Here is a 23,695-nt window from a genome sequence, read left to right as displayed (position 1 = left end):
AGCCCCTTCTCTTGGGTCTTGAACTCTGGTGCAGTCAGGGAAGACAGGCTCGCAGGTGACTGTGGTGCACCAGGGCGGTCCCTCCAGTTGTGGCAGGGTTTCATCTGACACAGGCCTTCATAGAGGAGGCTCTTACTTGGGGATCCCATCACCCACTTTCTGAGGGTGGGGTGTGCAGCTTGACCAAGGGCAGGCTCGATGTTTGAGAAGAGGCAGGCTTCAAGCCTGTGCTCCAAGAGGGAGACCTGGGTCCCCAAGTTGGTCCCCTTCTTCCATGTGGATGTCCCAGCGCCTGGCACAGAGCCCCATGCGGCCTCAGGGTGCTGAAGAACGAGCCCGATCCCCCAGTGCAGAGGAAGAGGACCCCAGGCTCCAGGGGAACATTCAGAACATGAGGAGTGTCCGATAGGTGCAGTGTTGAGCTGGGTGGTCCCTGAGGGCTCCTGGGTTTTGAGATGGGAGAAGTCCCTAAGCAAGGTGCCAGACGCTGTAGGAGCAGACCTACCTGCCCCTGTTGGCTGTTCTGGGCAGGAATTGCTCTGCCAGGTGAGTGGACATGCTTTGCACAGAGGTGGTGCTGAGCAGGTGCCAGCACCTCTCCAAGGGCCCGCACAGGAAGGCTGTGCGCACCTGGCTGGTCCTGTGGGCCACAGCCATCTGCACTGTGGCATTAAGAGACTGGCAGGATGCCACTTGCTGGTAAAGCTTCCTGGTTCAGAAAATGCCTCAGAACCGGAGGATTCCTTTGATGAGTATCCGCCCTGGAGGGCAGCATGTTCCCGGTGGAACCGATGACCCAGATTGCAAGAGCAGATTCTAAGTACACAAGTGGAAGTTTGAGCTGAATCTTAAGGCAGTTTTGGGGGATATGGGGCTCCTGGTGAGGTGTGAGATGTCATGGGAACTGGCACTTCGTTCTCTTTCTGGGTCTGTTCCCAGTCTGCCTGGCACCCCCAGGCTGATGGCCATCCGTCCTGCTTTCCTGGAACCCCTCCTAGTGTGATGGCGAGCCTCTGCGCTGTGTCCCTGAGTCCCTGGAGTGCATCTGTGAAGCCACGCACACCCTGGGAACAGTGCCCCTTCCTTCCCCTCCGCCCTTGGCTGGCCATGGGCCCCCCGTATGGAACTTTGGTCCCATGCACTCTGCCTGCTTCAGCTCCACAGGCTGTCCGAGGGCCTGGGGTGGGATGGGGAGAGGGTGCCGATCCTGGTGATGCTGAGGTCCAGTGGAGGCCCGGGCTGGCGGCTGGAAGGTGAGCCTGCAGTCCTGGTTTTTCCTGCCCAGCTGGCCTTTCGTGAACACAGAGGCAGGCAGCGGTGTTGTGACCACTTGGCATTGACTGGTGGAAGCCATCTTATTCAGAAGAAATAAACGCTTCCTTCCTGTCTTCGGAGCTGACCTTAGAATGCCCAGTGGATCGCACCCCCGAGCCCCTGTCTCCTCCTCCGCCTGTTGGCAGCTGATGGCAGGGAACAAAGGTGGCTGCTCCATCTGTAGGTGAAGCTGACACGGGTGAGCAGCCCTGGGCTCTGGGGACCGTCTCTGGGCTGCTCTGCCATCCTGGTCCCAGCCTCTCTCCAGCTGTAGGGTCACCAACCTTTTCTTCCCTAGAGGAAGCCTGTGCCTGGCCCAAAGCAAATACTGGAGCTGTGGGTCTTTCAAAGAGAGACTGCTGCCTGCTTCACCCTCTGGCCTACAAACATTTCCTCCAGTGGTGACTGTTGTGACCACAGTGACCAGGTGAGGGACAACTCAGCCTTCAGAGGTTTGACTTGGAATCCTTCTCTCCTCCTTGTCAATCAACAAGCACTGCTTGGAAAACTGACCATCTGTCTACACTGTTGAGGGCCACAGCCGAGTCGGATGACGCATGGCATTTTTGCCAGAAGTAGTGGTTGATAGGTGACTTGAGTTCCGCTTGAGCTCTCGCGGGGATTCCCGGAGAGTTCCCATTGGTTGGGGAAGTGCCGGAGGAGGGATATTTCCGGTTGCTGGTTCCTGGAGGAGCCGCGAGGTGTTCGGGGGAGTTCCCGGGAGCGTGTGTGGAGTGTGCTGGTGGAGTTCAGAAATAAAGTTTGTTCCTGCTTCAGTGGCTCGTGATTTGTGCCCAGCCAGACTGCGGCACTACACCACCTGGAGGTCTAGTTAAAATGCAAGCCGTGCCTCAGTTGCTTGGGGTGCAGTTTGCTGGGCTGCAGTCCATACTTCTTGAAAGCCCCTGGGTGATGCTGTTCCATGGACCACATGTAGCTAAGGTTCATCAGCGGCTTAGGAGAGATCTGAACTGCTTATGCTGTCCCCCTTGGGAGGGACAACCAAGCCTTCCAGACCTTGGAATCTTTATCTGAAAATAAGTGAATTTCAATTGATACTGCCTTTCCTGTTCTTGAGATTACATGTACCTTTTTTTTGGTAGTGCTGGGGTTGAACCCAGGGCCTCATGCATGTGAGGCAAGAGCCTTACCACTGAGCCACATCCCCAGACCTCCAGTGTGTGTTTAAAAAGAGCTGGGTGTGATGGCGCATATCTGTAAGGTCAGGAGGCTGAGGCAGGAGGATCACGAGTTCAAAGTCAGCCTCAGCAACTTAGCAGGGCCCTAAGCAACTCAGTGAGACCCTGTCTCTAAATAAAATCTAAAAAGGGTTAGGGATGTGGCTGAGTGGTGAAGTGCCCCTGGATTCAATCCCCATTACAGAGAGAGAGAGAGAAGAGAAAGAGAGAGAGAGAGAGAGAGAGAGAGAGAGAGAGGGGGAGGGGAGGGGAGGGGAGGGGAGGGGAGGGGAGAGAAGAAGAAGAAGGAGGAAGAGGAGGAGGGCAGGAGGGGAGGGGAGGGAGGAGAGAGGGGAGAGGGGAGGGGAGGGGAGAGAGGAGACAGGGGGCGGGGCTTAATCACCAAGGATATGCACATCACTACTTCACTCACCTACAAGTTTAAACTACAAAGAAATTTAGGAGAAGTTTAGGAGAAGTGATGTGGCAAGGTTCCTTATAAGAAAGTCAGAGCTCAGCCTTGAAATCTCGTGCTCTGTGATTTCCTTGATCTCTACTTATGGATTAATGAAAATACATGAGATTCTCTCAGATTCTGCCAGGTCCCTATCACTTGCAAAAACTTATAAAAGCAATGGCACTTTCAGCTTAAATAGAGCACCAAGTAAAGTGTTCACTAGTGTATTACAAACTGTGCTAACTTCAGGCAGACTATCAAGAGCCCAAGTTTCATTACTGTACAGCTAAAAAAATAACTGGAGGGCTCGGGTTGTATGCAAGCCGTGCCTCAGTTGCTTGAGGTGGATTTGGGGGGCTGCAGTCCATACTTCTTGAAAGCCCCTGGGTAGAGCACTTGCCTAGCATGTGCAAGGCTCTGGGTTCGATTCTGAGCACCACATATAAATAAATGAAAAAAATAAAGATCCACCTAAAAAAATAAAATAACTGGGCTGCCGTTTGGCTAGGGAGGGGGCAGTTCGTGTACCCGGGAATGTGTGATCTTTTTTCCGTCTGTTGTAACTTGGCCTCACCAGAAGTCTTGCCAGTGGCTGACAAAGTGTTGGACACGTTAAGAGAAGAGGGTCTCTGCGGCTCCTGCTACAGGACTCGATGGAACCCAGTGGCATGCTGCTGGCAGAGATGAGCTGCTGGCAGCAGGACATGTGCTCTGGGCGCAGGACAGTGACGTTGCTCTCAGTGTCGAGGGTGTGGATAAAGAAAGGAATATTAGAAAGTCAGGGCTGCGGTGACTGGCTGCCACTGGGCCCTAGCCAGGCCCTTGTAATGGTCCATGGGGCCGGGTTGGTGGCTGGCCTGTGCCTCTCCTGTCCCTGGGACCACCAGGAGGGCAGGGGACCAGGTCTCAATCACATCTGGGAGGTAATTGGGGGCCAGGGTGGAGGTGTAAGAAAGAATTCCATGTTGGAATGCGTCTCCGGCCAGCAGAATCTTATGTTTCAGAGGGCCACCTGCTTCATCCAGACCGACCATGGAAACAGTCCCTTTGAATGAGGACTGAAAGATTTTATCTGGTTCTATAAGTTGATTTTAACCCTGAAGCAATAGAACTTAACTTTTTTTTTCCCCCTTCTATTTTAGTTTTGCTGTTTACTGACAGGTAAGAAGTATGATTTTGAATAGGTTGTTAAAAAGGCACTGGGTTCGATTCTGGGGGTACCCCAGAGTCTCTGTGGTAACACAGAAGTCTTGGCCTCCTAAAAGGTCCCCTGGGGTCCAGGACAGGGGCTCCTCCTCCCTCTCCCTGCCCACTTTTCCAAGCTGCCAGTTTGTGTCCAGATCTGCCCTGGGGCCCTTTCCTAACTCATCAAGGCTCCCTGCTGGCTGCAGGCTGCCCTGGGGAGACCCTGGTAAAAGCTCCCTGACTTGTGTGGTGGAGATGAGATTTCCGATTGTGGTTTTTTTTTTTTTTGTGGCATGCTGGGGATGGAACCCAGGCCTTGAGCACGCTAGACAAGTAGAAAAAACTTAAAAGACCTTTGTCTTGTCAGCTTAAGGATAAAAAATAACACATTGAACCAAAAGAGTCATTGTTCTAATTTCATGAATGTCTGGAGTCTTACAGAATACAATGACTATTCTCCACCTAATTTTTTAAAACAATATTTCTTTCCATTGGATATAAAATATAATTAATGATTTTAAGTGGTGTTGAGGATCTGTAGCAGTGCCTCACACAGGTGAGACAAGTGCTTTTAAATTGAGATACACATGCAGCCCATTCAAGAAAATGTGTCCCCAACTCTGTGATGAACTATTTTGTCCACTATGGAGGTGTGTTTGTAGCTTATCTCTAAAACATGGGATCAGAATCGTAAGACCAGATATATGAAATGGGGAAACAGAATGAAATTCTGCTGTGCATACAAAGTCTCCTGGCCTTCTGGGCTTGACTTGCTAACACCTTCCCTTGTAGGTTTCTGGTTCACTTGGCTGTCAGGAAAATTTGGTTACTGAGAGCATATTGGAATGTTACCTTCTGAGACAAATAGGTTCAGAAGCAAGACTTGATGGGGTCCCATGGCAAAGGTCCTTTGGGGGACCCCCCAGCCGCGGGCCTTCCTAGAGGGCTGCCATCTTGGCTCCTGTCTTTCCCCTCCTGTGCCCTGGAAGCCTTTGGGTGTGGATGATAAGAGAGCTGGGTCTGGGATTAATTTGGTGTCCTCCAGATGGACTCAGGGCAAGTAGGTGATATCAGAGTGGAGAATGTGGTGACCCCAGGGCTATGAGATTAGCTGGATGGTGGTTCATTCTCACAGTGAGTTCATAAATGGGCTGCTTTTCAGTGTCGCCAAATCAGTGGCCTTCCCATACACCAGCATTCACCAGTTAGAGGGCGCAGTGGGGGAAAAGGTCCCCTCTCCACAGTTTCTGGGAGTAAATGAAATATGTGAGGCCGAGAAGAAGAAGGCTGTGCAACTTGACGGACGCTAGGATCCATGGAAGGGACCCCATGTTCTTGGGGTGGGACCACCAGCACTGTGAAGAGGCCCGTTCCATTTCATCCATAGACACAGGTCCCTGAGCAAACTCCAGCCGAGTTCCAGCAGAGGGCTTATGCTAAGGGTAACAGGCTGGTTTTAAAGTGTCTGCAACTCCTGCACCTGAAAATTCTGACCCTCCCCTCCCATTTGGGTTCTTGGACACCCCAACCAGCAGATGCATGACCTGAATCGTACTGGTTCTTCTCTGTTCTTAAACCCCAGCAGGTCCAGCCACTCTGCAGCCACCTCCAGAGCCGCAGTCTGGCAGGGCACAATTCAGCAGCCACTTGTCAAAAGAAACGAACTTTATTTTTAGAACACACACACCACACCACACAGCTCCTCAGGAAAACCCTCAGAGCCCAACTGCCACCACCGGCTTCCCACAAGCCTCTCCACCTCCCCCACTCCTCCTGCTCTTGAGGCCGATTGACTGGGTCGCATGGGCGGAGCCAAAGAAGTCCCCGATGAGCAGCTCCGTGGTCTGAAAGGGCGGGGAAACAGCCCAATGAGCATCACCGCAGAGGAGCCAATCAGCTAGATGTTGCTGCGGCTGCTGTGAGCCAATCATCAGCTGGCAGCTGGAAGTTTGCTGGGGCCCCTTCGGCTGTGGCTCTCAACAAAAATATTAGAAGACAGTATCTTACAGGTTTATGGTGTGGAAAGACTTTCTAAGGAAAGCATAAAACTCAAGCCATCAAGGCAAGAAAAAGTACAGATTTCAGACTTTGTTTTTTTAAATGGGCATCAAACCCAGGGCATTCTGCCACTGAGCTATACCCCCAGCTCTTTTTTATTTTGAGATAGTGTCTTGCTAGGTTGCTGGGGCTGGCCTCCAACTTGCTGTCCTCCTGCTTCAGCCTCCCAACTTTTGGATTACATGCATACATCACCACACCCAGCTTAAGAAATCTTTTTTATTGAGCTATAACATGCAATAGAAAATGGTCACTCTGAGGGCACAGTCCATGAATTTTCACCAAGTAAGCCCACCCACATATCCAGAGGGGGAGTCTGGAGATGGAGTGTCCAGCACCCTGGGGCTCCTGCTGCCCCTTGCATGGGTCACTCTGATGGATTGAATTACATAAAAATTGCAAACTCTAGTGTATCACACACACTCCAAGTGTCATTAGAAGGCAAGCAGCAGTCTGGAAGGAAACTGCGTTCAACCCTTTATGACATATAAAAGCTAAAGACTGATAATCATAGCATATAAAAGAGCCCTGGAGATCACCAAGGACAAACAGTGAGCACAGAGGCTGGCAGGGGGATAATACTCGATTCTCAGAAGGGAAAGCACAGTACTCAGAACAATGGGGCTGGCGCTGCCAGCTCTGCCAGCTCTGCCCGCAGCAGCGTGTGATCAGGGTGGGTGAGGGCTGAGTCTCCCTTCTGCGCTCCCCCCGTGAGCCAGGCACGACCGTGGTGCAGCAGAGGGCACAGGTGGATCCCACACTAGGTCAGGCACCCGTCCTCCTGGGCCACAGCTGGTCCTCACAGCTGCCCGGCTCCTCCTGCCCCCACCCTGGGATGTTGGTCCTCTGGTGCAGGCTTCCAGATAGGCCCAGACTGGACTTGCCCTCCAGGGGGCCCAGCTGCTTGGGTTCCAGCCGAGGCCTTGAGAGACACAGTCAGGGCAGGACTCGGTGCTAGGGACACAGCCACAGCCTGGGACAGGCCTGAAGTGGCCAGAGGCAGCGAGGACCCCACAGGGTGGGGTGACTTGGCAAGGCTTCCTGTCCCAGAGGGCCAGGGTTAGGAGGACAAAGCCAGCCCCATGAAAGTAGGGGACAGGCAGGAGGCTGGCAGCTCGTTCTGTAAAGTCCAGACCCCACCCTCAAGGGGGTCCCTGGAGACAGGATTTCATGGGCAGAAGACACTGTGTCCACCTTGCAAAACATCCCCCGGCAGCTCCCGAGGTCCCGCAGTAAGACAGTTGCTCCGCAGTGTTGCTCAAGACCCGTGGCCTTTTGTTCATGGAACCTGTGGCCACATCTTGGGGTACACCAGTGTCCCAGGGGATGCAGATTGGGAATCTGCTGGGACGTGGTTAAGGCCCAGAGCCTCCCTTGGGAGGCGCCAAATCCAGGAAGAAAGCCTTGGTCCTGGGAAGTGAGGGGCAGTTTCAGAATGGTCCAGTGGTGGACACTAGGGTCATCTGAGAAGGCCTCCTCTGCCCTGTTGTGGAAGGGAGCGTGGTGTTCTTTTCCGATGTCAGCCAGGTCCCTGTGAATGTGTCGACCAGGGTAGAGGAGGAGGAGGAGTGGTGAACAGCCGTGGCCCCGCGCGGCCTGTCCCTAGTCTTCCCCAGGGGCCTCCGTCTGTCCCATGCTGTCCGGGAGACCCCGCTGCAGCTCTGGCGGGTGGTACTGGGAGTGCACCTGGCTCCCTCCCCAGACAACCACAAATAAAGACATCGGAGAGGCCTGAACAATGGGTGATGACCTGTTCTCTGGATTCCGGGTCAAACTGTGGCTAGGAGCCGGCCTCTGGTTGGCTGGCCTTTCCCTCAGCTGCCCCCCCACGTCCTGTCACCTCTCCTTGGAACTCTTCCCTCCTGCGCATTCCTCCCCCAGCCTGCCTCCAACGGAGGCTGCTCTGCCCTCTGTCTGCAGGGTGGGTCTCCTTGGCCTACCTCGCTGCCTCCGCCCCTTCCCTGGAGAGCCTCCTGCCCTCTCTGTCCCTATCCAGGTGAGGCCATGCCCACAGGAGGCTCCACCTCCTCTGCTGGCCTCACCCTCTGGCCTCCTCACAGCCATGTCTGCTCCCTTCCCCGGGGACCTGGCCCTCCCAGGTTGGAACCGGCCCTGAGGGCTGAGTTTCAAGGCCTGCCCCCTGCCTCCTTCAGCCCCTCCCGTCAGGACCCCAGCAGGGCCTTGTGCTGACCTAAGCCTGTGTCCTCTCCCTCCTCCCCCCGGGCTGTGGTGACTCTCACACTCTCTGCTCCTTTTACCGCCTGCCTCCTTCCCTCCTCCTGCACTTGAGTGGCTCAGCTGGCCAGAGAGGAGCAGGACAGTGCTGACTGAGTGCTGTTGGGTGATCTCAGGCCTTTTGCTGGTCAGAGTCTCCTCCTGGCTCTGGAGTGACCACTCCACCCACTTCAGTCCCTCTCACCTGGGACTTTGCTTCCTACTTCCCTGAGAAAATGAAAGTCACTGAGAGGGAACTTCCCCTAGTTGCTGCTCTGAGCTGTGGGCACCACTGTCTCTGACATGTCCCTGTCCTGTCCGCCCGTCCAGTCCCCCTTGCCTTTTAACCCCTTGCTGCACAGTGCCCCCTTTCTTCCCCCCCTGGCCCACGTCCACCATGACCAGCAGCCTGGCATATCATCCTGAGGGACCTGACCTGACCCTGGCCCCTCCTCATTGCCCTGTCCCTCACGCCAGGGGCTGTCCACACGGGCTGCGTCCACTTTCCTCCTCCGTGCTCCTCTGAAGCAGCTCGGGCCAGCTCCAGTCCTCGCCTCTCCCCTGAACTTGGCATCCTGGCCCAGGGCCCTCACCTGCAGAGTCCCCTGCCAGCCGCCCGCAGGCCTCCACCGCTTCCTCCCCGGTTGGTTGGCTTCTGCCGTGCTCTGTTCAGGCCCCAGGCCTTCCTCAGGCCCGTGTCCCCTGCAGTCTGGGGGTGCCTGGCACCGCGGGCCTGGAGAGGCCTGGTGAGTGTGGAGCTCAAGTCAGGAGGCTGTGGCTGTCCTCCTCCTGGAGTCCCCAGCTCCCGCCTCCCTCCCGCCTCCTGTCCACAGGAGCTGTGTGTGGCCCAGTGCAGGGTGTCAGGGTGTGGGGGTGCACACGTGTGTGGAAATAGGGAGGAGGTGGGAGGGGCCACGGGGGGACCACTTGAGCAAGGAAGAGGTTGGGGGAACTCAGGAACTGGTGGGCTGGTTCCCGCAGAGAGGAGTGATGGAGGACCAAGAGCAGCTGGGCCACCTCCAGCGCCCGCCTGGGCCGGAACCGGCTTTAGGGTTAGATGCAACATGGCACCAAGGGCCTGTCCCCTCCTGTTCCCCACTGGGTCGGAGAAGCGTGTGCTGCTCAGCCTGTGAGCGTCCCAGTGAGCGGATGTGGCTGCCAGACGCATGGCCAGCATTGTGCCAGGTTTTTAAAGGTGACGATTTGCTTTCCTGGATTCTTTTTTAAGGAGAAAAGACTCAACTTGAAAGACTCCGGGGCCAGATCTGTGCCCAAGCTCTCAGGTCCCAGGAGCCTGCCTCCCCCTCGGGCCTGGTCCCCTCAGCCATGCTGACAGCTCAGCCAGGGGTGTGGGGAGTGGGGGAGGCCCCTGCCCAGGAGAGTTTTCCATTCGTCCGGCTGCAGGAGGCTGGGCTTCCCTCCTGTTTTCCCTGGCTGCGCAGGGACATCAGCATGGCATTGGGGGGGGGGGGGACAGTGCCTTTGCTGACCTAATGCTTGTTAAAAGTTTGAGCCCCAGGGCTCCTGGTGGCCTGGACTTTTTGGTGAGGGGGAGATGCAGTCAAGCTCTCAAAGGCTGACCAGCTGGCCAGCTGGCTTTGTCTCTGGCTGGGCTTCTGTTTCCAACAGATGTTTTTTTTGGTTTGCGTTTGCTTAGCAACCCTCCTGCTCTGCGGAGCTGCCTGGGCTCCAGCTGACAACCCTGGAAGGCTCAGCCACAGCCAGGCTGCACTGAGCCAGACCCACTCAGAAGGAGACTCTGATCTTGACCTGGATCCATCTCGAGACCCTGAAACACAGGATGGTTTATTTAATGTCACATCCAAGAATGGGGCCACAAGTGGTACCTCCACTTGGGGGGCTGCAGTGCTCAGTTGACCTACTTAAAATTGTTCTGACTCGTGGGCAGGGCAGGGCTTTTCCGGCATTTCCTTATGGCCTATCATTGTGGAAAATCCTGTTAAAGAGGAATGTGTGGCTGCCTGACTCTGGAGCTGCACCGGGTCTGCTGATCCACAGATGCTCTTGGCTGGGCCTTCAGCAGAGCAGACCCTGGCCATAGCCCCTGGAAACGGCTGCTCCCACTGACGCAGCCCCCACCTAGGGTGGCCTGATCCCATGCTCTGTCTGGGGACCCGAATAGTGGCCACACTGTTCTGCTTGGGGGCGAGTCTCTAATGCCCCAAACTGCTCAGGTGGCCTCTTTCTCCTCCACCCAGAGGGTGACCTGAGGGCAGGGAGCCTCCACTTCTCCTCCAGGCTCCTGGAGGCCCACCCCGGTCTTTCTTTGAGGTTCACCTGCGGTTCCTCCCCGTCCACACTCGGCTCTTGCCAATGCCGACTGGTTCTAGCATAAGCCACGTTGTTGAGGGATGAGGAACTTTCCTCAGGTTACCAGGGAAACGACTAAAGGTCTCTCCACAGTCAGATTCACCTGCACAGAGGGACACCAGCTCTGTCACCCTGGGCCCCAGCCCACTGTGACATCAGAGACCACTTCTCAGCCACCGTCAGCTTCCCCTGCCCTCCTTTCTCTGTCGTGTTCTCGAATCACATCCTGTTCTTGGTACCTTGGGTCCCCACATGGGTGGCCCTCGTGAAGACAAGGACATCTCCTCCACCTAGTGTGTCCCTCCCTAGCCCAGCGTGCCCTAGTCCCACCACCATCTGTGCCAGACGCCCCACTCCATTCCCCTCCCACGTCTTGCCGCCCAGCCCTCCTGTTCCCTGGGCCCTTCCGTCTGGTGGGGTCTCCACCTGCAGCCTGTCACCTTTCATGCCCGCTCTGCCCTCTGCCTGCCTCCTCTTCACAGGACAGAGAGCACCCACCTCCTCCCCCTGCCCCTCGCTGGCTCCCACCCCCTTGGCCGAACCAACTCATTCTGGCCCCATCTCTGTGGCTGGAAGTTCCAGGGTCCCTGTGTCACCTCCGCATGCTCAGCTCACCCTCCCTCCCTCCCCGAGGACAGTCCACCCCCCTCCCCCGCCCTGCCTTCACTCCTGCAGATGGCCTTGTTCTCCTCACACTGGGAACATCGAAGCCCTCAGGGAGAGTGCCGGCCAGTCTCTGTGCACCCATCTGTCCCCACGTGCTGTCCCTGCCCTCCTGTTCACACGCTGGACTTCGGTGGCTGGGGCTGGCCCCGCCTGTGCCCGGATCCTGCTGGCCTAGCCCGGGCGAGCGTCTCTGGGACCTAGCTTGGTGGCCATGCCCCATCATGGAGGAATCTTTTGCCCGACTTCCCTCAGCAGCCCGGCATTTCTCTGCCCAGCCCCACGTGTGGCCGCGTGCCCCCAGAGTTCCCCGGGGAGTGGACTCCTCGCAGCCTGTTTGCTCCCACTGCTCCGTTAGGTCCTGCTCCTGTCTGGTCACCAGTGTCCCTGGAAGCGACTCCTTCTCAGTTCGCACGCTGTGGACGGCTCAGAAGCCTCTGCCCTCCCAGCCGCTTGGGCTTCCTGCAGGTCCTTCTCCCCCAGCCTCTAGGGCCCTGCACCTCTGGAATTTCTTAAATGTTTTTTGGCCACTTCTCATTGTCCCCAACACGCTGTGCCCAGAAGCCAGCCCTGGCTCCCTCCACTCCCATGACATAGACGCCTCTTGCTGGCTGAGGCCCAGCTGGGCTCCCGCTGGCACGGCCCTGTGTCCTGTGGCCACTTGGCGGCGCTTCTGGCCTGGCCAACGCCAGGAGCCGCCCTCAGGCTCCGGTGCTTTGTCCCTAGGAGCCGGGTTAGGTCCTCCGGACGCTTCATGCCGCTGAGGAGTCACGGGGGTCTCTTTGCTTCTCTTTTTGTGGTGCTGGGCTTTGCGCCCAGGGACTCGCACAGGCGAGGCAGCGCCGTACCCGAGCTGCATCCCCCGAGGTCCCCGAGGTGTGATCATGGTGTGGGTGGCGTCACTCTCCGTGCTTCTTCTGGTGTGTGTGCAGACGCAGCGACGTGGGGACCTGGGGGGCAGGTCAGGGTTGACAGGCGGAGCCGGTGATTCATGGTGACGTGGGTACCTAGGGCCCGATGTCCTGCTCAAATTCCCACGGGAGGCCAGCACAGTGCCCTGAATCTGCTTGCTTCTCAGCACTTCCTGGGCATCTGCCCCTGTCTGGGCAGTGACCGGGTCCTTTCTTCCTCGGCCATCCCAGTTTCTCCAGTGGGTCTCCCAGCGTTTCTTCTTGTCCCCCTAGCGTCTGTTCTCAGTGGCAGCCAGAGCAGACCTCACAGCCCTGCAGTGACTCTCCTCACTCAGATGAGACCCAGCGTCTCCTCACCACCGACCAGGCTCTGCGCTCTGCGTCCTCTGTGACCTTTCAGTCACGCTGACCTACTTTCTCCAACTTGGGCACTTCAGTAGTGCTCCTGCCTCTGGACATTGGCACGAGCTCCTGCTCCCACTATCTCCTCGGCCATCCCTCTCACTTCTTTCAAGTCTGCAGTCAAATGTCGCCATTGTAGTGAGACTTTCTCAGATCAAACTATGTAAAATCTATTCCCAAACCACTATTCATACTCCTGCTTCTCACTAACTGGTTCTCTTTGTCTGGAGTCATTGTTCCTGTCATTGGTATTGATCTTATCTGTCTACCTTGGCTCTGCCCCTGCCTCTGCTCCTGCACAGGTTCAGCCTCCCACCCCCCCAGGGCTGCCCTCAGCTGCCATTGCTCATCCTTCCTCACTGTGTCCCTTCCTGGCCCCCATCAGATGCCTGCCTCGGCTCCCCTCTGGCTGGTTGCCTGGTTCTCAGTGGGGTCCTGGGGCTGGTTGCCTGGTTCTCAGTGGGGTCCTGGGGCCTAGAACATGCCAGCCACAGTCTGTGGCACTGAGATGGGGGTTCCCCGAGGCATGGTGAGCCCTGGCAAGCAGCAGACAGGGAGGGGCTGCGGGGGTGAAGGGTGCTCATGGCCCCGCGGAGGACAGGAAGGTCCTCCTGCGGGAAAACCTACAGGAAGTGTGCAGGCAGGCAGCTTCCGCCTATTCCGAGGCCTTCGGTAGGGGGCAGAAGTTGCCGGTGGCGGCCAAACGCAGCCTGCAGAGGTGTGCGGCCGCCCACAAGGAGCTTAAAATAAGCCGAGATGGGTGGCCAACACAGAAACACCAGGAGCGTCCTGTTTCTCTTGCAAAACCGCAGCCCTGCAGGCCCCGGGCTCGCACAGCTGTCCACCTGCGCAGGGGTGTGTCCTGCCCCTCCGATGGCTCCTTAGGCCTTGCCCTCTTGGTGCTTGGACACATGTTTAGTGGCCTCTAGGCTGGCGAGCAAGGGCACCCCTGCTTCCTTCAGACCCACCTGGGAAAGTACAGAGGCTGGGGCCAGCAGGGGGTGGTTCTGGGCCGGCGTGGGGAGGTGAGGCTCAGGGATGCCACCCTGGGCAGGGGGGGTCACCAGGGGGGCTGCAGCCTGGGGGCGGGGTGCATGTTAAGGCCAGAGGTTCCAGGCCTGGGAAGGAAAAGGAGCCTGGAGAGATGGCCACGGGAGTGCAGCCTCGGGAAGGACGGCTCTCCCAGTAAGGTTGCCAGGTGTCGGGGTCTGGGTTGTGCCCCCCAAAACAATGCACTGACCTCCTAGGCTGCGGGACCTCCTAGGCCTCAGGACCTCACAACGAAACTTATTTGGAAATAGGGTCTCTGTAGCCCGGTCATTGAGATGAGGTCACACTGGAGAAGGGTGGGCCCATAGCACAGGGACACATGGAGAGAGGACACTGATGACAAAAGCAGACTGCAGTGATGTGCCACAAGCCAACAGTCCCCAAGGAAAACCAGACACCAGAGTCTAGAAGACACCAGGAAGGACCCCCCCCCCCATGTCTCCAGGCCTGGGAGGAGGCATTTGTGATGCTGGTTTCTGCCCCAGGGTAGCAGTGTGGTGATGGCAGGGAGCAGTACTTCTCCCCCATTGTCAGACCCAGAGGTGGGTGGCTAAGTCTGTGGAGAAGGTATTTCTATGAGGGAGGCAGTAATCTGCAGGAGGCCAGCCTCACCAACTTAGTGAGACCCTGTCTCAAAATGGAAAATAAAGGGCTGGGGTGTAGTCCAGTGGGAAAGTGGCCCTGGGCTCGATTCCTGGTACCAAGCAGAAAAAAAAAATTGTTTATTCAGGAGTGGGAAGAAGGGCCCTGTTGGGTATTGCTTGTTTGTTTGTTTTTAAATATGGGGGCATGAAGGCTTTTTGACCTCTGTGTTTAACTTTGCCTTTGGCAGAGGCCATGTGATCTGTGATCCCACAGGGCCGGGGATCCCTTTCCCACCCCTGAGGGTGCACATGACCACCTCACTTTGTTTAGCACTTCCTGTGTTATTTGCTCAGGTTTGTTTGCGCTGTGGAATGAATGCACAAAGGTTTCTTTGTTTTGTGGTTAACAGGGTGAGAACCAGATAACACTGAGGCTGAGAGGGCTGTGTGCAAGAGCTGGGGTTGGAATGATGCTTCTGGGGTCAGAGTTGTTTTATTGCATTTGTTAGCTCTCTGCGGAGATGAAAAGGAGAACTGCTGTTTGCTCTGCTGGCCCTGCCTGCACCTCCAGAAGCGCAGGGCACTGGACAAGCCTGCTGCCTCACAGTGGGCTCCTTACTGCCTGCAGCAGACCTTCATTGTGGGCCTGGGAACGATCCTGAGAAGAAGGATGCTTCCTCCTCCTCACTCCTCCTCTGTGGACAGAGAGCAGGAGACCCAGGCCCCAGAAGACCACATCCTAGTCCCCGCCCAAGCCGGGATGTGATCCTGGACCATCTGGACGGGGGCAGTGTGTTCACAAGGGTCCTTCAGTGATGGAGGTGGAGGCGGGAGGCGGACAGAATGAGATGTGAAGATGGAAACAGGTCAGTGCCTCGATGGCTGAACTGGAAGAGGGAGGACTGGCCAAGCCAAGGACTGCAGGCAGCCCCCAAAGCTGGAGAAGGCACCAAGCCGCCTGCACCCTCCAGGTGGAGCCCAGGCCCACTCATACCTGGCTCAGTGACTCCCTTTCACAGCCCAGACCTGAGAATCTAAGGTCAGCCATCTGCTGTTCCAAGCCAAGTGTAGTTTTGTTACAGCTGCAACAGGAGACTAATAAATCATTCTCCCACCTCCCCCAGGTGCCCTAGGATTTCTTCTTTTAGTACTGGGTTTGGACCCAGGGGTGCTCCGCCACTGAGTTGCATTCCCAGCTCTTTTTATTTTTTCATTTTGAGACAGGGTCTTGATCAGTTGCCCAGGCTGGCCTTGGACTTGTGATCCTCCTGCCTCAGCCTCCCAACTCACTGGGATCACACTGCCATGCCCAGCCGACCTAGGTTTTTGAGGCAGGTTGATGGCACAACTGGATCTGTGTCTTCCCAGTCCTCTTCTAAGGGACCCTGAGACCCCCATTTCATAGGTGCTGTATTTGCTGTAAGTACCCCCACTGTGTGCCAGCAAAGTCTGCTCAGCTGTGAGCATCGGGGGCTTTCAGCAGCTGGTAGAGATCTGTGATCTTATTAATTATGCTTAGGTTACTACACCTGCAGTCTCAAAAAAAAAAAAAAAAAAGTCAAGTGTTGGGGGAAACCAATTCATTAAGCTGGTTCTTGGCTTTTTCAAGGTCAGTCATCACTTTAGATTCTAGCCTCATAAAAATACATTTCAAAATCTGCACACAGAACGAGCTAGACATGGGTTTCCTGGGTGCATATATGAGACACCACCAGTGTACCTCTGTATCATGTATAACCACAAGAACCGGGAGTTGTACTCCATGTGTGCATAATATGTCAAATACACTCTACTGTCATGTATGTCTACAAAGAACAAATAAAATGAAAGAATTTTCACATAAAAAATCTGCATGCAATTTTGGAGATTATATAGACTCTCCCAAAGCTGTCCCTGAAGCTCTTGTGGCTGCTGGGGAACTTCTGGTGTTCCGGTAGCTCTCCGGAGGTGAATGGCTGCTTCCTTAGCAAGTCTCCCAACGTCTTTGCAGAGCCCTGGAACCGTGTTCAGGGGACCCTCGTGACTTGCACATTCCATATTTGTAAACTCACATACTCTCAAAAACTTGTTCGTAACCCCAAGATCAAGACTCGTGGGGTTTGTGTGATCGTGTGGACGTGAGCGGGGTGACAGTTTGGGGCACCTGATACACGTGTTCCTGGCAGAGGTGGAGCATGTCCTGTCTCATGCAAGTGCCCTTTTTGAGACTCAGTCAGTGCCACCTCTTGTACATTTTTTATGTTTTTGTTGGTGATTTCACCGTTTAGTATTTCTAAGTGCCAAGGGGCTGGGATATGCCCTACTGAGAAGATATTTTTTTGTTTTGTTTTGTTTTTGATTGAACTCAAGGGCACTCTAACACTGAGCCACATCCCCAGCCCTATTTTGTATTTTTTATTTAGAGACAGGGTCTCACTGAGTTGTGTAAAACTTCATTTTTGCTGAGGCTGGCTTTGAACTTGTGATCTTCCTGCCTCAGCCTCCTGAGCTACTAGGATTACTGCTTTCTGTCTCTATAAACCTGCTTCTTCTGGACATTTCATCTAAACATGGAATATTTAGAGGTCATTCATGACTGGCTTCTTTCACGTGGTGCGAGCTCCTCAGGATTCATGTGTGTTGATATTTGGTTTGATGCACCTGAGGTCTGTTCTGAGAAGTGGTCCTCGGGCCCCTACCGTTGGCATGAAGTCGAGTCTGTGGCCTCCTGTGAAGGCCAGCACTCCCTGCTTCTAAGGGGCTTCCCTCGTCATTTTCTTTCCTCTTCCGCTTTCAGACTTGGCTGTGCCTTCGCGTGGGCACTGACAGTGCCAACCACCTGCGGGAAAGGCCACAGCTGGCTGTGACTCACTGGCCCCCATCCTGGGTCATCCTGGGGTGCCCCAGCTCCTCTGCTCAGACGGCTCTGGGAGGAAGCAGTGCCCCTGGGAAGTCCCAGATGAGGCCCCCACGCTGGCACTCAGGAAGGAGAGACCTCAGGAGCAGTCCCAGAGTCTCACTCATTACTGAGAGGACGGAGTGGATGCGGGGGGCGGGGGGTGGCAGGCCAGGCCCAGGGCACCTGCTCCCAGCTGCAAGCGCCTGGCCCCCCGGAAAGCTCCAGAGAGCCAGCCTTTCCTGGGAAAGTGTCCGTCCTGGCCGCTCAGCGCTCCGCGGCGGCTGGGGGCCCAGCCATTGTCTGCCTGCTCCTTGTCGCGTGGGTGGGAGCAGCTTGGCAAGCGCAGTGTGAATGAAGGGGCGTGAGCAGGAGCCGCTCGCTGATGTCTGCTCTCCTGTGCTTCCCCCCAGCTCCGGAGGAGAAGGAAGTCATTAAAGGACAGTATGGCAAGCTCACGGACGCGTACGGCTGCCTGGGGGAGCTCAGGGTGAAATCTGGTGAGTGTCCCTCGGCCACAGCACCGTCGGGCCTCCACGCGGGGGCACGGTGGCTCTTGCCTTCTTGGGGAGGCAGCGGGGTTGGGCATTCGGTTTGATCACTCGAGGTGACAGTAGCCCAGCCGGTACCTGCCTGGGCGGAGGATGGGGCGCCCAGCCCTGGTACCGGGAAGGCGCCCCTCCACTGTCCTCCCCAGGACCTAAGTTTTTCCCAAAGGTGGCCAGGGCTGGTGCTGCAGGGGTCATGGGTCTGCCTCTGGCTGGGCCCAGGTGGGTGGACGAGGACCGGCGAGCAGGCAGATGCCCGAGACTCTGCATGGCCGGGCTCCCTGGGTGTATGGAGGCAGGAGGGGCTGGACTGGGGGTTGGTGGCCAGGAGAGAGGGGACGCTGAGACCTGCAGCCCCAGGCTGAGAGTGGGAGTGGTTGTGGGGAGAGGAAAGGAGACTGCACTTGAACATGGCAGCTTGGCCTGGCCAGAGGGAGGAGAGCTGGGGGCGGCAGTGGGCACCCTTGCTTGGGTGAGACTCGGGGCTCAGCCCTTCTGCGTCTCCTCTGCAGCCTCCGGCCCTGGGGCCCCTGGGAGTCTGCAGCCCCCCTTTCCTTCCTCCTCCCTCTGCCCATGCACTTGGTGTCCTTCCCACCCTGGGTCATCAGCGACCTGGCCGTGGACATTCCAGCAGCCTCTGGGCCAAGCCTCCTGCTTGGCAGAAATGACCATGGCCGTGGCTTGTCCAGCCTCGGGCCTCGGCTGTTTTGGAACCGGTATGTGAACCTTGTCTGCATCACGCACAGCCTCTGTCGTTAAAGACCCAGGGCTTTTAAAGCTGAAAACAGGGTGCCTGTGGCCCCCCCTTTTCTGGCTCCTTCCTGCCGTGGGGTGTTCCTCTCTGTGCTGTGAGGATCACATCGCCATTTTCAAGTAGGAGCCCCCGGGGAAGCAGTCAGGAGTCACGTGACAAACTGCCCTTGGTAAGGGCTGCTTTGTGCCAGAGGCCAGGTGAACCCAGGTGGTCCTGAAGATAGGCCGGTGTGAGGACGTGTCTCTGTCCCCGTGGACAGGGAAGGGAACAGGCGCAGAAGGTTGAGCCACCTACCTAGAGGGAGCAGCTCGCCGGGCTGCAGCCCCCCCAGCTGCCTCCAGCCTTCTGCATGGGAGCCCGCAGCCTCCGAGGCTCGGGTGCCTGTTTCTCTCTGCGGTGACGAGGCCCTGGCCCTCCACAGTGGTGCTGGGGGGACCACGACCCTGACGGGTGCTTTCCTGCCCTGGGCGGAGGAGGCCGGCCTGGTTACCCTCCCACTCTGCACCTGCAGAAAGGGAAGCCCTGGAAACCTGTGCTGTCCTTATGTAGTCAAGACACCTTTCTTCTCAGGGCCACTTCTAGGTGCCCAGGATAGCTCCCCGTCATCTGGCAGTTGGCACCCCCTTTTTTTCCCATGAATGATTCCTTTTGCATCTGACTTGGACTTGCACTCAGGGAAGTGGGGTGACTGGCTCAAGTTCACACCATCCTCAACCCCTGGCCTGGGTCTTAAACTCGTGCCTTGTGCACCAGGGGTGTCCCCACCACCAAGCTGTCTGCATTTCTGGAAGGAGCAGGTGGCAGGACATCCAAGGAGGACAGGAAGCATAGGGCCTTTCTCTCCAGGGAATGGCCAGCTTCCTCCCTGTGGTCCAGGTCCACTGTTGGGAATCGGTCCAAAGGAGAAGGGTGGCAGCTCCAGTCCCCAAGAAGTCCCGTAAGAGTCAGCCAGGGCGTCTGTGGGTCCCCAGGGGCCGCCGCAGGGACTTCTGGGGTGTGGAGTGTAGAGGGAGGTGACGGACTCCCAGCTGCCAGCCAGGCCCTTGTCCCTTCCCCAGTGGTGTCCCCAGGAGCGAGTGGACACAGCCTGTAGGCAAGCCAGGGCGGATCAGCCAAGCTGCGCATGCCCACCTGGGTGAGGCCATCAGATCCCAGCCCCATATCTTTGTCTGAGACAGGGCCCCCATGGTGGCCAGGATGGCCTTCGCTCCCCCCAGGCACTCCCCGCCCCATCTCCGAGTCCCCAGGCCTGTAGTGCTCACCGCACCGGCTGCCAGCCCTGCCCTGTGCTGGGCTCCTCCGGCTGCTGGCGAGTGGTGAAGACGAGAGGCTGTGGGAAGGCCAGGATCCTTTGGCCCGCTTTCTGCACACTGCAGAGTGTTCTTGGGACCCCTGAGAAGCCCCCTGCCCCGGGAAGGCTGGAGGAAAACCCACTGTGCTGGACTGGGGTCTGGCTTGGCCTTGATGTTCTGTTTCACTCATGGAGTGCGTAGGGCCTCATGGAGTGAAAGTCCAACTTTTGGTGACCACCGAGGTGACATCAGGAGAGGCTTCCCTGTGGACCCTGAGGCTGAGGTCTTCTGAACAAAAGAAAGAGGCTTCCTCCCTGAAATGACAGCAAAAAAGAGCCGTCTCATGATCAGCCGGGGTATTAGGCTACCGGATAGATATACTACAAAGCATAGAAATTAAGTACAGCAGAACGAAGAATTTATCCCAGCGATTTTAGGGATTTAATTCCTCTTTAACCCAAGCCCTCAAGATCTTCCTATTTCACAGTTCAAGAGACTCTTGTTCAATTCCCAGTCTGTAATGAATTGTGTCTCCTGGACTGTGCAGTGCACAACCTGTGAATCTGTACGTAACAGCCCTATGAATTCTCCACCAGACAGCCCTCCTGCCTTCCAGGCCCAGCTTTACAGCTGGCTTTCTGCATTCATTTAATTTCCCTGGGGCTGTTTCCCCATCTGTAAAACCAGGGAGACTCCTCTCTATCCTACACAGTTCTTAAGAGCTCTTCATGAGAGAATGAACATGGAAGTCTTGAAAACTATGGGATGTTCTTTAAACACTGAGGCTGGCCATCGAAGTTTGTGAAGGGGCCTGGGACCATGGCTGTCCTAAGGCTGATGGGAGAAGCCGGTGCCCCCTGCGTCCTGAGAAGCTCTGCTGTTTCCTTCCTGGGTCTCTAGGAGGTCTGGAGGGGAGGCCTCCTTGGGTTGTCACCTGTAGGCTGCTGACAACTGATTTCCAAGTCTAGTCTCTTCAGACTGAAGCTTCTCAGGAGAGGGAGGTTTGGGCCTTGGGTCTTTTGAGATTCGGGTTTTGCAGCGTTCTGAAATGGACGGCCTCTGTGACTTAGAATGATTGATTTCAATATTGTGCTCAGTGGTGGCTGGTAAATACTCAGCTCCAGATGGCAGGGGAGCACGCTGGAGAGCAGGGTTTGCCAACCTCCGTGGTGACTGCGCTGGCCATGGCCGACTTCAGGCTCCCCCCGTAGAGGTGGAAACATGAGCCGCTGGTCAGTGGACGCGGCTCCTGCAAAGTGCTGTGGGTGCCCCTTTGCACTCCTCAGAGGCAAGGGGGGGAGGGGCTGGAGACCCATGTAGACCCTGAGCCGTTAGATCAGCGCAGCTCAGGCCCCATCTGGGCGAAGGTCCTTGCTGCACTGGTGGAGAGAGCCTGGACGTCCAAGTCCTCAGAGGCCCCAGTGTGTGGCCTGGGGAGGCAGAGGACAGGGAGGGGTTGGTGTGAATGTGGCCAGGGAACTCAGTCTGGGCCTGCGTGAGGAAGGCCAGCGAGGGGGACCAGGAGGCTAGGGCTGTCCTGATAGCAGGGCGTATGTCTGCACAGGCCCCATCTTCATCCCGTGTCTGGTGACAGGTGGCCACCAGTGGTTGACACGTAGACCCTGGTACCGCAGGGTCTGGGAAGTTGGGCAGTTTCGAATTTGGAGCTGGTTTTGAAGGCAGTCCTGTTAAGGGATGGCGTCTCTAAGCTGACGTTGTGGTTTCGGGGTTTTTGGTCCTGGGGATTAAACGAGGGTGCTTCACCACTGAGCTACATCCATAGTCCTTTTTATTTTTTATTTGGAGGCAGGATCTTGCTGGTTGCCCAGGCTGGCCTTGAACTTGAGATCCTCCTGGCTCAGCCGCGGGATGACTGGCGGGCACCAGGGCCCCCAGCTGGGTTGTTTTAAGCTCTTATTGTGGTAACACCTATGTGCCGTGCAGCTTGCCGCCCATCATGCAGGTGTGCAGTTGGGTGGCCCTGGCCCGCGCCCTGCTGTGCGTCGGCCACCCCGTCTCTCCAGGACTCGTGGGGTCTTCCCACCAGATCCTTTGCCCCCACAAGTGACATGGAGAGGTCGTTGCCCCGGTCCCTCCAGCTCTGCTGCTGCAGGCGGTGGGCCAACACGGGCCTCTGCCCTCCTGTGGGCGGATGTCCCCGTCCTTCTGGCCCGTCGCCCACTCTCATCTTTCCCTCGCCTCACGCTGGCTCCCGTGTGGTCTTTCTTTGGCCTGAGCCCAGGGACTGGAGTGTTCAGCCTGGAAGGGACACAGAGGCCACATGATGCACCCTTCCTGAGGCCCACACAGGGCAGGAGACTGGCCCCACAGGGCCCTGGAGGGGCAGAGCCGGAGCCTGGTCTCCTGAGTTTGAGTCTTCCCTTGCTACAAGATCCTTGCTGCTGTGAGCCACTGTCTCAGCCTCCGCTGGCACTTCTGCGACCTCCTCAGGCCTAGTGTGCTTCCGGGTTGTCAGAAAACTGACCCTGTCTCACAGAAGCACAGCCCAGATCCTGGGCCAGGGTGACCCTGAGGAGGGACCTCACACCAGAGGCGGGTCAGTCCCCAGGGACACCTCTGTGGGGGTCACTGGCCAACGCTGCACTGACAGGTGGGAGGGGCAGTGCCTCCCATCTGTGCTGGGCTTGAACCCAGACATTTCCTTAAAATCTGTGATACATGGAGCACAGACAAGGGCTGTCAAACGAGATTGGGAAGGACAGCTGGGCACATGGCACACGCCTGTCATCCCAGTGGCTTGGGAGTCGGAGGCAGGAAGATCGTGAGTTCACAGCCAGCCTCAGCAACTTAGCAAGGCCCTAAGCAACTTAGCAAGACCCTGTCTTCAAATAAGAAATAAAAAGGGCTGGGGATGTGGCTCAGGGGTTAAGCGGCCCTGGGTTCAAAATATAATAAATAAATATACATATATATAGGGAAGGACAGAGTGGAAGACAAAGGAAGCCACGTGTGCCGGGTGGAGCCTCCTGGAAGGGTCCAGGGAGCCTTCTGGAGAGGCCCAGAGGCCCAGGTCCGGGTCCCTGCGCAGCCACACACACCGTTCAAGGTGCACAGACGCAGGGGCTCTGAGCAAGACAATTCCCAGATCCTTGACTCTTCCCTGTAACTGCTTTGTGTAAGAACGTGCCCACATGGAGGGCAGGTCTCAAGTCCTCACTGCCCGCACCCCCCCACAGTCATCTTTCCTTCATGGTAGGGAGAAAGGCACCTTCCTGGGTGTGGCCCAGAGGGACGAGCCCTGGGATGCCACCCAGAAGGACAATGGAGAACTTCACTGTCAACAGTGTTGAGGTAAAGCTTGGCTTGCAAGTCGGGGGATGGCCACGGGATGGCTTCCCACAACGGTGAAGGAGGACTTGGGGGCTGTGGCTGACAGCTATCAACAGTGTTGGTCATTTTGTTGATAGGACCCTGTCGTGTTGTTTTTTTAGTCCTGACTTAGGAGGACTCTGAATTGAGTGGCACTTCTATAATGAGGTTCTTTCTGTTCCCATCTATGAACACAAACAAATGTGCGTCATGTTTACAGCTACAAAGAGAAAAGCAGAATTAGAAGTGGTGCAGAATCTGCTTTCATTGCCTCAAGAAATAATGTGTGCCCGTTGCATTGAGATGCCTTCCTAACACGGTTTTACTTTTTTGTTACATAATTATTTGACCCAATTTTTTATTGACACTGTACTGTTTACGTTGTTGAACTACTTGGGCACTAAACGTAACCCCAATGATGAGCCAGAAAACGCTCTTCTAAACACTGAGTGTAGGAACAGAATCCTGCATGGCGCGATGGTGTGACCCATGGAAACACAGAAGCACAAAAAAGAAATAAAACAGAGAAGCGCAGCTGTGCTGTGGTAG

General features: G+C 56.4%; 1 protein-coding gene across 1 annotated transcript in view; it reads left to right on the top strand.

Annotated features, from left to right (window-relative positions):
- Synj2 (synaptojanin 2) overlaps positions 1-23,695 on the top strand; it is an 87,172-nt gene that overhangs the window by 6,852 nt on the left and 56,625 nt on the right. Inside the window, exon 2 of the mRNA XM_026393803.2 lies at positions 17,636-17,722. Coding sequence (XP_026249588.2) covers positions 17,636-17,722 — 87 coding nt within the window. The remainder of the gene's footprint in view (positions 1-17,635; positions 17,723-23,695) is intronic.

The sequence above is a fragment of the Urocitellus parryii genome, chromosome 8 (assembly GCF_045843805.1).
Source record: "Urocitellus parryii isolate mUroPar1 chromosome 8, mUroPar1.hap1, whole genome shotgun sequence".
Lineage (NCBI taxonomy): Eukaryota > Metazoa > Chordata > Mammalia > Rodentia > Sciuridae > Urocitellus > Urocitellus parryii.
This window is presented reverse-complemented; position numbering and strand designations above follow the sequence as displayed.